General features: G+C 38.3%; 1 protein-coding gene across 1 annotated transcript in view; it reads left to right on the forward strand.

The window, feature by feature from the left end:
* The window catches only part of STPG2 (sperm tail PG-rich repeat containing 2), a 517,945-nt gene that overhangs the window by 117,749 nt on the left and 387,473 nt on the right, over positions 1 to 12,723 (forward strand). The window contains exon 8 of the mRNA XM_088020218.1: positions 6,606 to 6,765. Within this exon, the coding sequence (XP_087876344.1) occupies positions 6,606 to 6,765 (160 nt within the window). The remainder of the gene's footprint in view (positions 1 to 6,605; positions 6,766 to 12,723) is intronic.

Here is a 12,723-nt window from a genome sequence, read left to right on the forward strand (position 1 = left end):
GAAAACAACTGATTTCTGTGCATTGATTTTGTATCCTGCCACATGACTGAATTGCTGTATGAGTTCTAGTAATTTGGGGGTGGAGTCTTTTGGGTTTTCCACATAAAGTATCATGTCATCTGTGAAAAGAGAGAGTTTGACTTCTTCTTTGCCAATTTGAATACCTTTTATTTCTTTTTGTTGTCTGATTGCTGTTGCTAGGACTTCTAGTACTTTGTTGAACAATAGTGGCGAGAGTGGGCATCCTTGACGTGTTGCTGATCTTAAGGAAAAGGCTCTCAGCTTTTCCCCATTGAGGATGATATTCACTGTGTGTTTTTCATAGATGGATTTTATGAACTTGAGGAATGTTCCCTGTATCCCTATACTCTGAAAGAATTTTAATCAGGAAAGGATGCTGTATCTTGTCAAATGCTTTTTCTGTATCAATTGAGAGGACCATATGGTTCTTCTCTCTCCTCTTATTAACATGTTCTATTACATTGATTGATTTGCGAATGTTGAACCACCCTTGCATCCCGGGGATAAATCCCACTTGGTCGTGGTGGATGATCCTTTTGACGTATTGTTGGATCTTATTAGCTAGGATTTTGTTGAGGATTTTGGAATCCATATTCATCAAGGATATCGGTCTGAAACTCTCCTCTTTGATGGGGTCTTTGCATGGTTTGGGGATTAAGGTAGTGCTGGCCTCACAGAATGAGTCTGGAAGCTTTACTTTGGTATCTATTTTTTCAAATAGCTTCAGGAGAATAGGTATTATTTCTTCTTTGAATGTTTGGTAGAATTCCTCAGGGAATCCATCAGGCCCTGGACTCTCGTTTTTTGGGAGGTTTTTCATCACTGCTTCAATCTCGTTACTGGTTATTGGCCTATTCAGGTTGTCAGTTTCTTCCTGTTTCAGTCTTGGCAGCTTATAGGTTTCCAGGAAGGCATCCATTTCATTCAGATTGCTCAGTTTATTGGCATATAGTTGTTGATAATAATTTCTAATAATTGTTTCTATTTCCTTTGGGTTAGTTGTGATCTCTCCCCTTTCATTCATAATTTTATTAATTTGGGTTCTTTCTCTTTTGTCTTGGATAAGTCTAGTCAGTGATTTATCGATCTTATTAATTCTTTCAAAGAACCAGCTTCTAGTTTCATTGATCTGATCTCCTGTGTTTCTGGTTTCTAATTCATTGATCTCTGCTCTAATCTTATTTCTCTTCTAATGCGTGGCTGAGGCATCATTTGTTGCTTTTTCTCTAGCCCTTTAAGATGTAGGGTTAGTTGGTGAATTCGGGATTTTTCTATTTTTTTGAGTGAGGCTTGGATGGCTATGTATTTCCCCCTTAGGACTGCCTTTGCAGTATCCCATAGGTTTTAGACCAATGTGTTTTCGTTCTCATTAGTTTCCATGAATTGTTTAAGTTGTTCTTTGATTTCCTGGTTGACTCAAACATTCTTGAGCAGAGTGGTCTTTAGCTTCCAAGTGTTTGAATTTCTGACAAATTTTTTCTTGTGATTGAGTTCCAGTTTTAAAGCATTATGGTCTGAGAATATGCAGTGAATTATCTCAATCTTTTGGTATCGGTTGAGACCTGATTTGTGATCCAGTATGTGGTCTATTCTGGAGAAAGTTCCATGTGCACTCGAGAAGAATGAGTATTCTGTTGTTTTAGGGTGGAATGTTCTGTATATAGCTATGAGGTCCATCTGGTCCAGTGTGTCTTTCAAAGCTCTTGTTTCCTTGTTGATTTTCTGCTTAGATGATATGTCTGTTGCTGCAAGTGAAGTATTGAGGTCTCCTACAATTAATGTATTGTTATCAATATGACTCTTTATTTCAGTTAACAGTTGGCTTATGTACATGGCTGCTCCCATGTTGGGGGCATAGATATTTACAATTGTTAGATCTTGTTGGATAGACCCTTTAAGAATGATATAGTGTCCTTCTGTGTCTCTAACTAGGGTCTTTAGTTTAAAATCTAATTTGTTTGATATAAGAATTGCTACCCCAGCTTTCTTTTGAGGTCCGCTGGCATGGAAGATGGATCTCCATCCCTTCACTTTCAGTCTGGATGTATCTTTAGGTTCAAAATGAGTCTCTTGTAGACAGCATATGGATGGGTCCTGTCTTTTTATCCAGTCTGCAACCCTGTGCCGTTTTATGGGAGCATTTAGGCCATTCACACTGAGAACGATTATTGAAAGATATGAATTTATTGTCATCATGTTGCCTGTGATGACCTTGTTTTTATAGATTGTCCCTGTAAATTTCTGTTGTATATCATTCTTGGGGTCTTTCTCCTTTTATAGAACCCCCCTTAATATTTCTTGCAGGGCCGGCTTAGTGGTCACATATTCTTTCACTTTCTACCGGTCTTGGAAGCTCTGCATCTCTCCATCCATTGTAAATGACAGCCTTACCAGATAAAGTATTCTTGGCTGCATGTTCTTCTCGTTTAGTACCCTGAACATGTCTTGCCAGGCCTTTCTGGCTTGCCAGGTCTCTGTGGATAGGGCTGACGTTATTCTGATGTTTCTCCCTCTGTACGTAAGGAATCTCTTCCCCCTAACTGCCCTTAAGATGGTTTCCTTGCTTCTAAGATTTGCGAGTTTTACTATTACATGCCGGGGTGTTGGCCTGTTTTCCTTGATCTTGGGAGGGGTCCTCTCTGCCTCTAGGACACGAATGTTTGTTTCATTGCCCAGATGAGGGAAGTTCTCAGCTATGATTTGCTCAAATATATCTTCTAGTCCTCTCTCTCTCTCCACCCCTTCTGGGATCCCAATAATTCTGACATTGGAACGCTTCATGGTGTCACTTATTTCTCTGATTCTATTTTCATGGATTCGGAGTTGTTTTTCCCTGGCCTCCTCTTTTCCCTTTTTATCTTTTAAACGGTCGTCCAGGTTACTAATTCGTTCTTCTGCCTCACTTACCCTAGCTGTTAGATTATCTAGATTAGATTGGATCTCACTGATGGCATTTTTAAGTTCTGCCAATTCAGCTTTCATTTCTGCCCTTAAAGACTCTATGTTGCCATTAATTGATTTCTCCATTCTAGCTATTGTCTTCACAATTGCTAGCCCGAATTCCATCTCCGACATCTTGGTTATATCTGAATCTATTTGTAAATCTGTGGCATAAGTCATAACCTCTGAGTCTTTCCTATTTTGGGGGTTCTTCTTCCTAGTCATTCTATTGATGGGTAGTTGAGGGAATGTACAGAGTCCAAATTATTGACCATAATCCAAGCAAGATGCACCTGTTTTCTAGGTACCTTAGGGTTGCTGGCCTCTTGTTTTCCCAGCCTGTCTTCTGGAGGGGGGCCTGCCACACTGTCATTCAGGCATCCCTGTTTGGGCAGATTTGCTCTGCCCCCTGTGGTGGGGATGGGCTCAGTGGAAACCAGCTTTTGGGGCTTTTGTTTTCTGGTGGCTTTCCCTGGCATCTTTCTGCATCTCTTTAGAGAGTCAGAGCAGAAGAGACCATTTCCAACTCTCTGCCTCAGAGCAGAGAGATCGCAGTCTGTTCTTCAGTGAGCTCTCTAGGCCACACTCTCTCCATTTCTGTCTGTGCTGCTATAAACTGCAGTGTCCTGGGTTGTGCACTCCTCAGCAGCGCTCCCAGTCCTCGCCTCCGGGTCGGGGCTCGTCTCTGCCCTTTGTGCTTCTAAAACCGCCAGCCACCCCCAGTTTGCACATGCGGCCCCGCTGCTCTGGTTTCCATGGGGGGTCTGCCCTAAAGTCCTTTCCCTGCCACAACTGATCTGCGAGTCTGTGCCCCATTCCCAGTGGGGGAGGCTATCGCTCACCAGTGGTGTAGGATCCCCATGGCCAGGCTCCCCCCTGCTGCCGTTTGTCCTCTGCTATCTGCCCGCAGAATCATGGCCCCCTGCTTTGTACTTCAAAACCAACCACCTGCGATATTCTGTTTGTAGAGATCCAGATCTTCATACATCTCAGGCTGATTTCATGGGTGTTCAGAGTGGTCTGGTAGATATCCAGCTCAATCCCAGGGACCAGTTGGAATAGGGTCCCCTACTCCTCTGCCCTCTTTTCCTCAAAAGCCTTTGAGTATACTTTTTTAAAAAAGATTTTATTTATTTATTCGGCAGAGAGAGACACAGCGAGAGAGGAAACACAAGCAGGGGGAGTGGGAGAGGGAGAAGCAGGCTTCCCGCTGAGCAGGGAGCCTGATGCGGGGCTCGATCCCAGGACTCTGGGATCATGACCTGAGCCCAAAGCAGATGCTTAACGACTGAGCCACCCAGGCGCCCCTTGAGTATACTTTTTAAGATATATATTTGTCTTTCAGAAGCATGTCAATGTTCCATATATTCAAAAATAAAAATAAATAGAAAAGAATGGAAAGGCTTAAACAAAAACCCTAAAACTGAAAGTGAATAGAAACAAATGTACCACTGTATTCTAAGTGAATACGTTTAGCCATGTTGAAGGGGGGGAAAGAATAATCCAGACTACCCCACAGTATTTGACTACATCAGTCTTGGATAGGAAGGAGTTGGAGGGGATAGTGAGTGCAAGAATTACAAACAATTTCTGAATTCTTTTTAGGAGGTTGGTTTGTTATAATGGTATGGGTGAAGGAATAATGAAACTATTTTAGATATATTACACTGAGCAAAAAAGTCAATGTTGTAAACTAGGGTTTTCACTTGGAAGAGGGTACATACAAATATGGATTAAGGGAGTTGAAAAAGGACCTTGTATGATAGATTTGAATTGAAAGTTTGATGTGAATTCATGATTCCTAAATTATATATGTGTATGTGTCTTTATGAGTATTTGTGTGTATAGATATAGGTGTAGGTATAGTTGTAGATAGTATAGATATATATCCCAGCTTGCTAAATAAGCCAAGAAGCAGGGACTGGGCAAAGTAGGTGGAAGATGAACCTGTAACATATTATGTCACAAAATAAGAAAAGTCTCAACAACAACAAAAAAGATGACGGCATATCATAGGGACATATGAACCAACTTAGAGGGCTCCCTACTGGTACAACAACAACAACAACAACAACAACAAAAAACCACAGTAATTAATTATAAATAGTTAAAAATGGTATTCATATTGCCATATGGATTGGAAATACATAAATAGGTATATAAATAATGAAATGAATAATTGGGGGAGAAAAGAGGACTCCTGCTTACAGTAGAATGTTGAGTGCTTACTGGTAAATGTAGAGGGAATATTCAATTTTATAAAGTTAAAATGACCACTGTGGTTCAAGGACATCATGTACCTCTACATATGATACTCTGAGAAAGCCACATCACCTATTTAGTATGCTGTCCAGGAATGCATAACCTGAATATAATCATGAGGAAGCATCAGAGAAGTCCCAACTAATAATGGTTTTATTATACAAAAATGGGGTGCTATATTCTTCCAAAGTCATAGAACACAGAGGACGGTTGTAGAAATGTTCCTATATTAAAGGAGGCTAAAAGCAATATCTGAACCTAGATTAATTATATGCTTGAAGGGCAAAAATGCAGTAGAGGCATTATTAGATCACCTGAGAGATTTGGAAAATGAATAGTTGATTAGATAAAAATATTATATCATTGATACATTTATTGAAGTTGATAACTGTGCTTCAGATATGTAAAAAAAAATCCATACTTTTAGTAAATACACACCAAAATATTAAGGGGTAAAAGGTCATGACATATACAACTTTCCATTAAATGGTTCTATATATATGCTGCATGCTTGTGTGTGTGTGTGTGTGTGTGTGTGTGTGTGTAGAGACACACACACAGGGAGACACAGAGAGGAAGGAATAGACGTACTGAAAGAAAGAGAAAGAAGCAGAGTGTGGCTAAATGAAAAAAGCAATTGGCATAATGTTAACAATGTGTGAATCTGGGTAAACATTATATAATACATGTATTTTCTTAATTATTTTTATTCATGCAAATTTTTTCTGTAAATTTGAAATTAATTCCAAATAAAAAGTTAAAAAATATACAATGCTATACTTCATGATTTCAGTTATATATGTATGTATATATATATCTAATATTAAGTTAAATATTATAGTTTTATATGTTTATAATAAACATAAATTTATAAGTTTAATATTATAAGCTAAACCAGATTTATGTATCTCTTGAATCTAAGATTTTTTTCTTAAGATATTTAATGATATTGTTGAGTTAATTGAATATATATATCAAGGAACTTTGTCAATTTGTATTAATATTATTCCATAAAAGAAACCGTTACATCATATAGTTTTTTATTTATTATCTTAACTTGCAGAATAATTTAAATGTGAAGATTGTCCATACATTATCATCCAGAATCTCATCTTGAGATAATTTCCTTCAAAATGTCTGTTTGGCTTAGTAAAGTACGTAATGCATTACTGTATTAATATATATATGATTTTACTAAAAGCTATATATTTTATGTTTTGATAGGTACAAGATCTTAATTCGTCTGTATTTTTTCACTCCATTAATAAATAAATTAAACTCCAGATGTTATATTAAGTAAGAAGGCAGCTTTTAACTCATGAAATATCAAAATGTATTATGTAGTACATTTCTCATTGGCATATTTTCCTGTTCTTTACCAGAGATTTGTACCTATGAAATCAATCACTCCAGCTCCTGGCACATATAATGAATCTCGAACTGCTTTCAATTCCTTGAAGAAAACACCAATACTGAAAAGTACTCCATTTGGTCAAAGTGCTGCTCGATTCACACAGGACTTCAGGACAGAGGAAATGCCAGGTTAGTAATTAATCTATGTAGTTATATAACTTAATATTCTTGACAAGATGGATGTACCAAAAAGCACAATTCTTTTTGTTCTGTGGTTTGTGTTGTCATTTTAAGTCACATTTTTAAAAGTATTGACTATACACTAAACACAGATAGATTAAAAATAATGTATAATTTTAGTAAGATTTCAATTTAACAGGTCACATATCTTAATGGTAATTTTCTATTGTTTTCCTTTATTCGGTAAATTTCCTAATTTCTCTTTATGGGTGAACATATATATCAACTGTGTGGTCACTGCCAGTATTTTAACTTATGAAATGCACTTTTGTTAAAATTTTATTTTGGGGATAGCCTAAAACATATTCTAGTATTCTCACTGGATATTTTAGTATACAGAACTAAGAATCCAGCACAAAAATAACTTATATAAATGTTAACGTATAGTTATGTGTTGCTGCATAACAAACTTGGTGGCTTAAAAACACAGAGTTTTCTTTTGTATCTTACTATTTTGTGGGATGGCTGGAAGGCAGAGCTCAGATAAGACTGTCATTCAGAGTGCATACATAGCTTCAGCATTGCTGTTCCAGGGTAGTTGGTCTTTTAATTTGGTAGCTCAGGACTCTATAGGACCTGGCAGGATGGTACAAGTCTTATTTCCTAATGTCAGAAATCCCACATTCTGTTTGTTAATCAGGTTACTCAGGGCAGCACATGTTGGACAGAAGAGCATGACACTTCATCTCTCAATGACATGGATAGCAAAGAATTTTTGGCCATTTTAATTTACTATAGACTACCCTTGGCCCACAAAACATTTACAGTTGTCCTACATGCCTTCCCCAGGCCTCCAAAATCTCATGTAATTATGGTGTAATCTTGAAGTCCAGTATTTTGTTGTCTAAGACCTGTATCACTATAGGTGAGAATTGTTGGGTGTGATACTTTAGATTAGCTTCTTGAGTATGACTTCTCTCTGTCAGAAGAGCTATGAACTAAAGACACACATTATCTGCCTCACACATCCCAAAACACAGCAATGGGAGAAAGATAGGATAATCATACTAGATGCTCCTATTCAGAAAAGAGAAAACTAGAGGCCCATAACAGTCATAGGCCTATAACAACTATGAAATCCAACCAGGCACATATTGTAATTTCCTTGATTAGGGCCCAGTTGGGCTCCCTTGGAATGATTTTCCAAGGTCCTTTGTTCTGCCTTTGGGCTCTTGGTTCCATCTTTTGAAACATCCTTTCTTTTCTATAAGAAATAGGCTGTGTTTCTGGCTGCCTAACTTGTTTACACCAAGCTCCACCCCATGTGCTTTGGCAGGACTGCCTTTCTCAGTCAAGTTTGCTTCAGTCCCAGCACAACAGGCCCCTCCCCCAAAAGGTCAAGTCCCTCCCCCCAGAAGCCCCTGCCCACACAATATTTCCTGACCAGAGAGTTCTACAGGGCTTCATTTCTGGCAGAGTTGGTATCAGGTCTCATTTCACAAGCAGATTAGGGTACACCTAGTTAAAACTCACCACATTCAGTCCAGGGACCCAACACTGCCCACAGAAGGCAGGGAGAGCCTCTAGAGACAACTGGCCTGAAGATAGAGCGGCCAAAACACAGTAGCAGAGTGCATGCAGCATGCCTGGAGACATTCCGTGAAGCACTACACCCTGGGCACTACATGACCTCTTCTTCATAAGGCTATTACTTTCAGGAGCAAGAGACATAACTGGCTTTTCTAATGGAGAAGGCAGAGACTTAGACAAAATGCCAAGACAGAGGAATTTATTCCAAATGAAAGAAGAGATAAGGACACGGCTAGAGATCTAAGCAAAACAGATACAAGTAACATGCCTGATGGAGAATTTAAAGTAACAATCATAATGATATTCACTGAGCTTGAGAAAAGAATAGAAGATATTAGTGAGACCCTTACCACAGAGATAAAAGAGTTAAGAAAGAATCAATCAGAGATGAAGAATACAATAAACGAGATTAGAAATGGGTTTGATACAATTAACAGCAGGCCAGAAGAAGCAGAGGAATGATTAGTGACCTAGAAGACAAAATAATGGAAAATAATGAAGCTGAACAAAAAGAGAGAAACAATAATTATGGGACATGAGAGTAGACTTAGGGAACTCATGACTCCAACAGATGTAATAACATTCATATTATAGAAGTCCCAGAAGAAGGAGAGAGAAAAGGGAGCAGAAAATTTATTTCAGGAAATAATAGCAGAAGACTTCCCTAGTCTGAGGAAGGAAACAAGATATCCAGATCCAGGAGGCACGGAAAACTCCCATCAAAATCAACAAAAGTGGGTCCACTCCAAGACATATTGTAATTAAATTTGCAAAATATAGTGATAAAGAAACAATCTGAAGAGCAGCAAGACAAAGGAAGTTCTTAATTTACTAGGGAAGACCTTTAAGGCTAGCTGGAGATTTCTCAACAGAATCTTGTGGAGAAACATTTATCATGCAAATGGATGTCAAAAGGAAGCCAGAGTGGCAATACTTATATTGGATAAACTATATTTTATTTATTTATTTTAAAGATTTATTTATTCATTTGAGAGAGAGAGAGAACGAGAGCATGGGGAGGAAGAACAGAGGGAAAGGGAGAGAGAAACTCAAGCAGATTCCATGCTGATTGTGGAGCCCAACATGGGACTCAATCTCACAACCTTGAGATCACGACCTAAGCCAAAGCCAGGAGTTGGATGCTTAACTGACTGTGCAACCCCGGTGCCCCCAAACTAGACTTTAAAATAAATACCTTAAAAAGAGACAAAGAAAGGCATTATATAACCACAAAGGGGTTAATACAATAAGATATAACAATTGTAAATATTTATGTACCCAACATGGGAGCACCCAAATATATAAAACAATAACAAACATAAAGAAACTAATTGATAATATAATAATAGTAGGGGACTTTAACACCCCATTGACATTAATAGACAAATCATCTAAGTAGAAAATAACAAGGCCACAATAGCTTTGAATGACACACTGGGCCAGATGGACTTAACGGATATATTCAGAACATTCCATCCTAGATGCACTTAATAGATATATTTAGAACATTCCATCCTAAAACAGCAGAATACATATTCTTTTCAAGTGTACATGGAAGATTCTCCAGAATAGCTCACATATTAGGTCATAAAACAGACCTCAACAAATACAAAGGATTGAATTCATACCATGTACCTTTTATGACCACAACACTATGAAACTAGAAGTCAACCATAAGAAAAAATCTGGAAAGACCAAAAATACATGGAGGTTAAACAACATGCTACTAAACATTGAATGGGTCAACCAGGAAATCAAAGAAATCAAAAAAGACATGGAAACAAATGAAAATGAAAGCACAATGGTCAAAACCTTTGGAATACGGCAAAAGTGGTCCAAAGAGGGAAGTATATGGCAATGCAGGCTTACCTCAGGAAGCAATAAAAAAATCCCAAAGTAGGCTGTGTTTGCAGTTGGAGATTTCTCCTATAGAAGCTGAGGGGTCTACAGCCTATAGAAGACGAGGGATCTATAGCCACTTTTCATTTTGCACTGTTCTTGTCTCTTTCTTTTCAGGTTTGTATAATTCCCTTTAAAAACTATTTTGTAAGTATCTTATTGTATTGACTTAGAATCAAATACCTGGACAAAAGCCACACTCAAATGTATTTCTTAGGAAAACCTTTGTCTACTTTGGGTCACCTTTGGTGCCGCTGTGTTTCGATATTCTTAGATTCTTAGGAGCATTATTATTATTTTAGCCAAGAGGGTCTATGACATATGGCCTTAAAATTCTTAGAAGCCTTTTCTTTAACTGAAAGATTCTATGACGTACCATCTTAAATCTTTCTGAGGTCTTAACAAAGGGTCTTACAGTCATATCCTGGATTTGGTTTTTGATCTTAGGCCATTTCTTGCTTTGAGAGCTTTTTGCTATATGTAGAGATGGAATGAAAAGAAGTTTTACTTTCAACCCCAGAAAATTTTGATTTCTTTCATTTCTTATAAATTCTCCTTGAAAACAACTGTTTGAACTCCTATCTTTCTTTTTTAAAATTTTTTATTGTTATGTTAATCACCATACATTACATCATTAGTTCTTGATGTAGTGTTCCATGATTCATTGTTTGTGCATAACACCCAGTGCTCCACGCAGAACGTGCCCTCTTTAATACCCATCACCAGGCTAACCCATTCCCCCTCCCTCCTCCCCTCTAGAACCCTCAGTTTGTTTTTCAGAGTCCATCGTCTCTCATGGTTCGTCTCCCCCTCCGACTTACTCCCCTTCATTCTTCCCCTCCTGCTATCTTCTTCTTTTTCTTTTTTCTTAACATATGTTGCATTATTTGTTTCAGAAGTACAGATCTGTGATTCAAAAGTCTTGCACAATTCACAGCGCTCACCATAGCACATACTGTAACCAATGTCTATCACCCAGCCACCCCATCCCTCCCACCCCCACCACTCCAGCAACACTCAGTTTGTTTCCTGAGATTAAGAATTCCTCATATCAGTGAGATGATATGATACATGTCTTTCTCTGATTGACTTATTTCACTCAGCATAACACCCTCCAGTTCCATCCACGTCGTTGCAAATGGCAAGATCTCATTCCTTTTGATGGCTGCATAATATTCCATTGTGTATCTATACCACATCTTCTTTATCCATTCATCTGTCAATGGACATCTTGGCTCTTTCCACAGTTTGGCTATTGTGGACATTGCTGCTATAAACATTGGGGTGCACGTACCCCTTCAGATCCCTACATTTGTATCTTTGTGGTAAATACCCAGTAGTGCAATTGCTGGATCGTACGGTAGCTCTATTTTCAACTGTTTCAGGAACCTCCATACTGTTTTCCAGAGTGGATGCACCAGCTTGCATTCCCACCAACAGTGTAGGAGGATTCCCCTTTCTCCACATCCCCGCCAACATCTGTCATTTCCTGACTTGTTAATTTTAGCCATTCTGACTGGTGTGAGTTGGTATCTCATTGAGGTTTTGATTTGGATTTCCCTGATGCCGAGCGATGTTGAGCACTTTTTCATGTGTCTGTTGGCCATTTGGATGTCTTCTTTGGAAAAATGTCTGTTCATGTCTTCTGCCCATTTCTTGATTGGATCATTTGTTCTTTGGGTGTTGAGTTTGATAAGTTCTTTATAGATTTTGGATACTAGCCCTTTATCTGATATGTCATTTGCAAATATTTTCTCCCATTCTGTCGGTTGTCTTTTGGTTTTGTGGACTGTTTCTTTTGCTGTGCAAAAGCTTTTTATCTTGATGAAATCCCAATATGAACTCCTATCTTTCTTTCCATACCTTCGCACACATGGCTAAAAACAACTAGTTGGTACTTTTGATATTCAGCCTGGAAACTTTCTTAGCTAGAAACTATTCATTATTTTCTTCATTATCTCAAGCATTAGTTTTGTTAAAATCTCTGCCATTACATTATATCTCCAGCCTCCAATAACATTTTCCTCCTGTCCTTTAAGCTATCACCAACTGTCCTCTCATGTCCCTTTCTCTAAGTCTTGAGTTGTTCTAGCTTCTGACCCATTGCCTGATCTCAAACAATTGCTATAAGTTTTGTTATGGTAATTTGTTATGGTAAGTCTATACTGGTACAAAATTATTTACTACTCATGCCATTGAGAAGTTGAGTCTTATTCCTCTCCATTCCAATCTTGGTTAGTCTGGTGTCTTTTTTGACCAATAGCATGCAGTGGAAGTGATATTTTAGCACTTCTTAGGCAAAGTCCTGAACTTTACCGTATATACCTGGGCCTATTGAAACAGTTGGTTTTGGAGTCCTGAGCCTCTGTGAAGTCTAAGTATTCTAAGACTGCAACTCTGGAGAGGTCATGTGTAGGTGCTTGGCACTATCCCAGCTGAGCCTAGCTGAGTAGTGTTTCTCATGAATCTGAAATCCAA

The sequence above is a fragment of the Eumetopias jubatus genome, unplaced genomic scaffold (assembly GCF_037043125.1).
Source record: "Eumetopias jubatus isolate StellerSeaLion01/CBP00866 unplaced genomic scaffold, mEumJub1_p1.0 scaffold_2, whole genome shotgun sequence".
In the NCBI taxonomy this organism is placed as follows: Eukaryota; Metazoa; Chordata; class Mammalia; order Carnivora; family Otariidae; genus Eumetopias; species Eumetopias jubatus.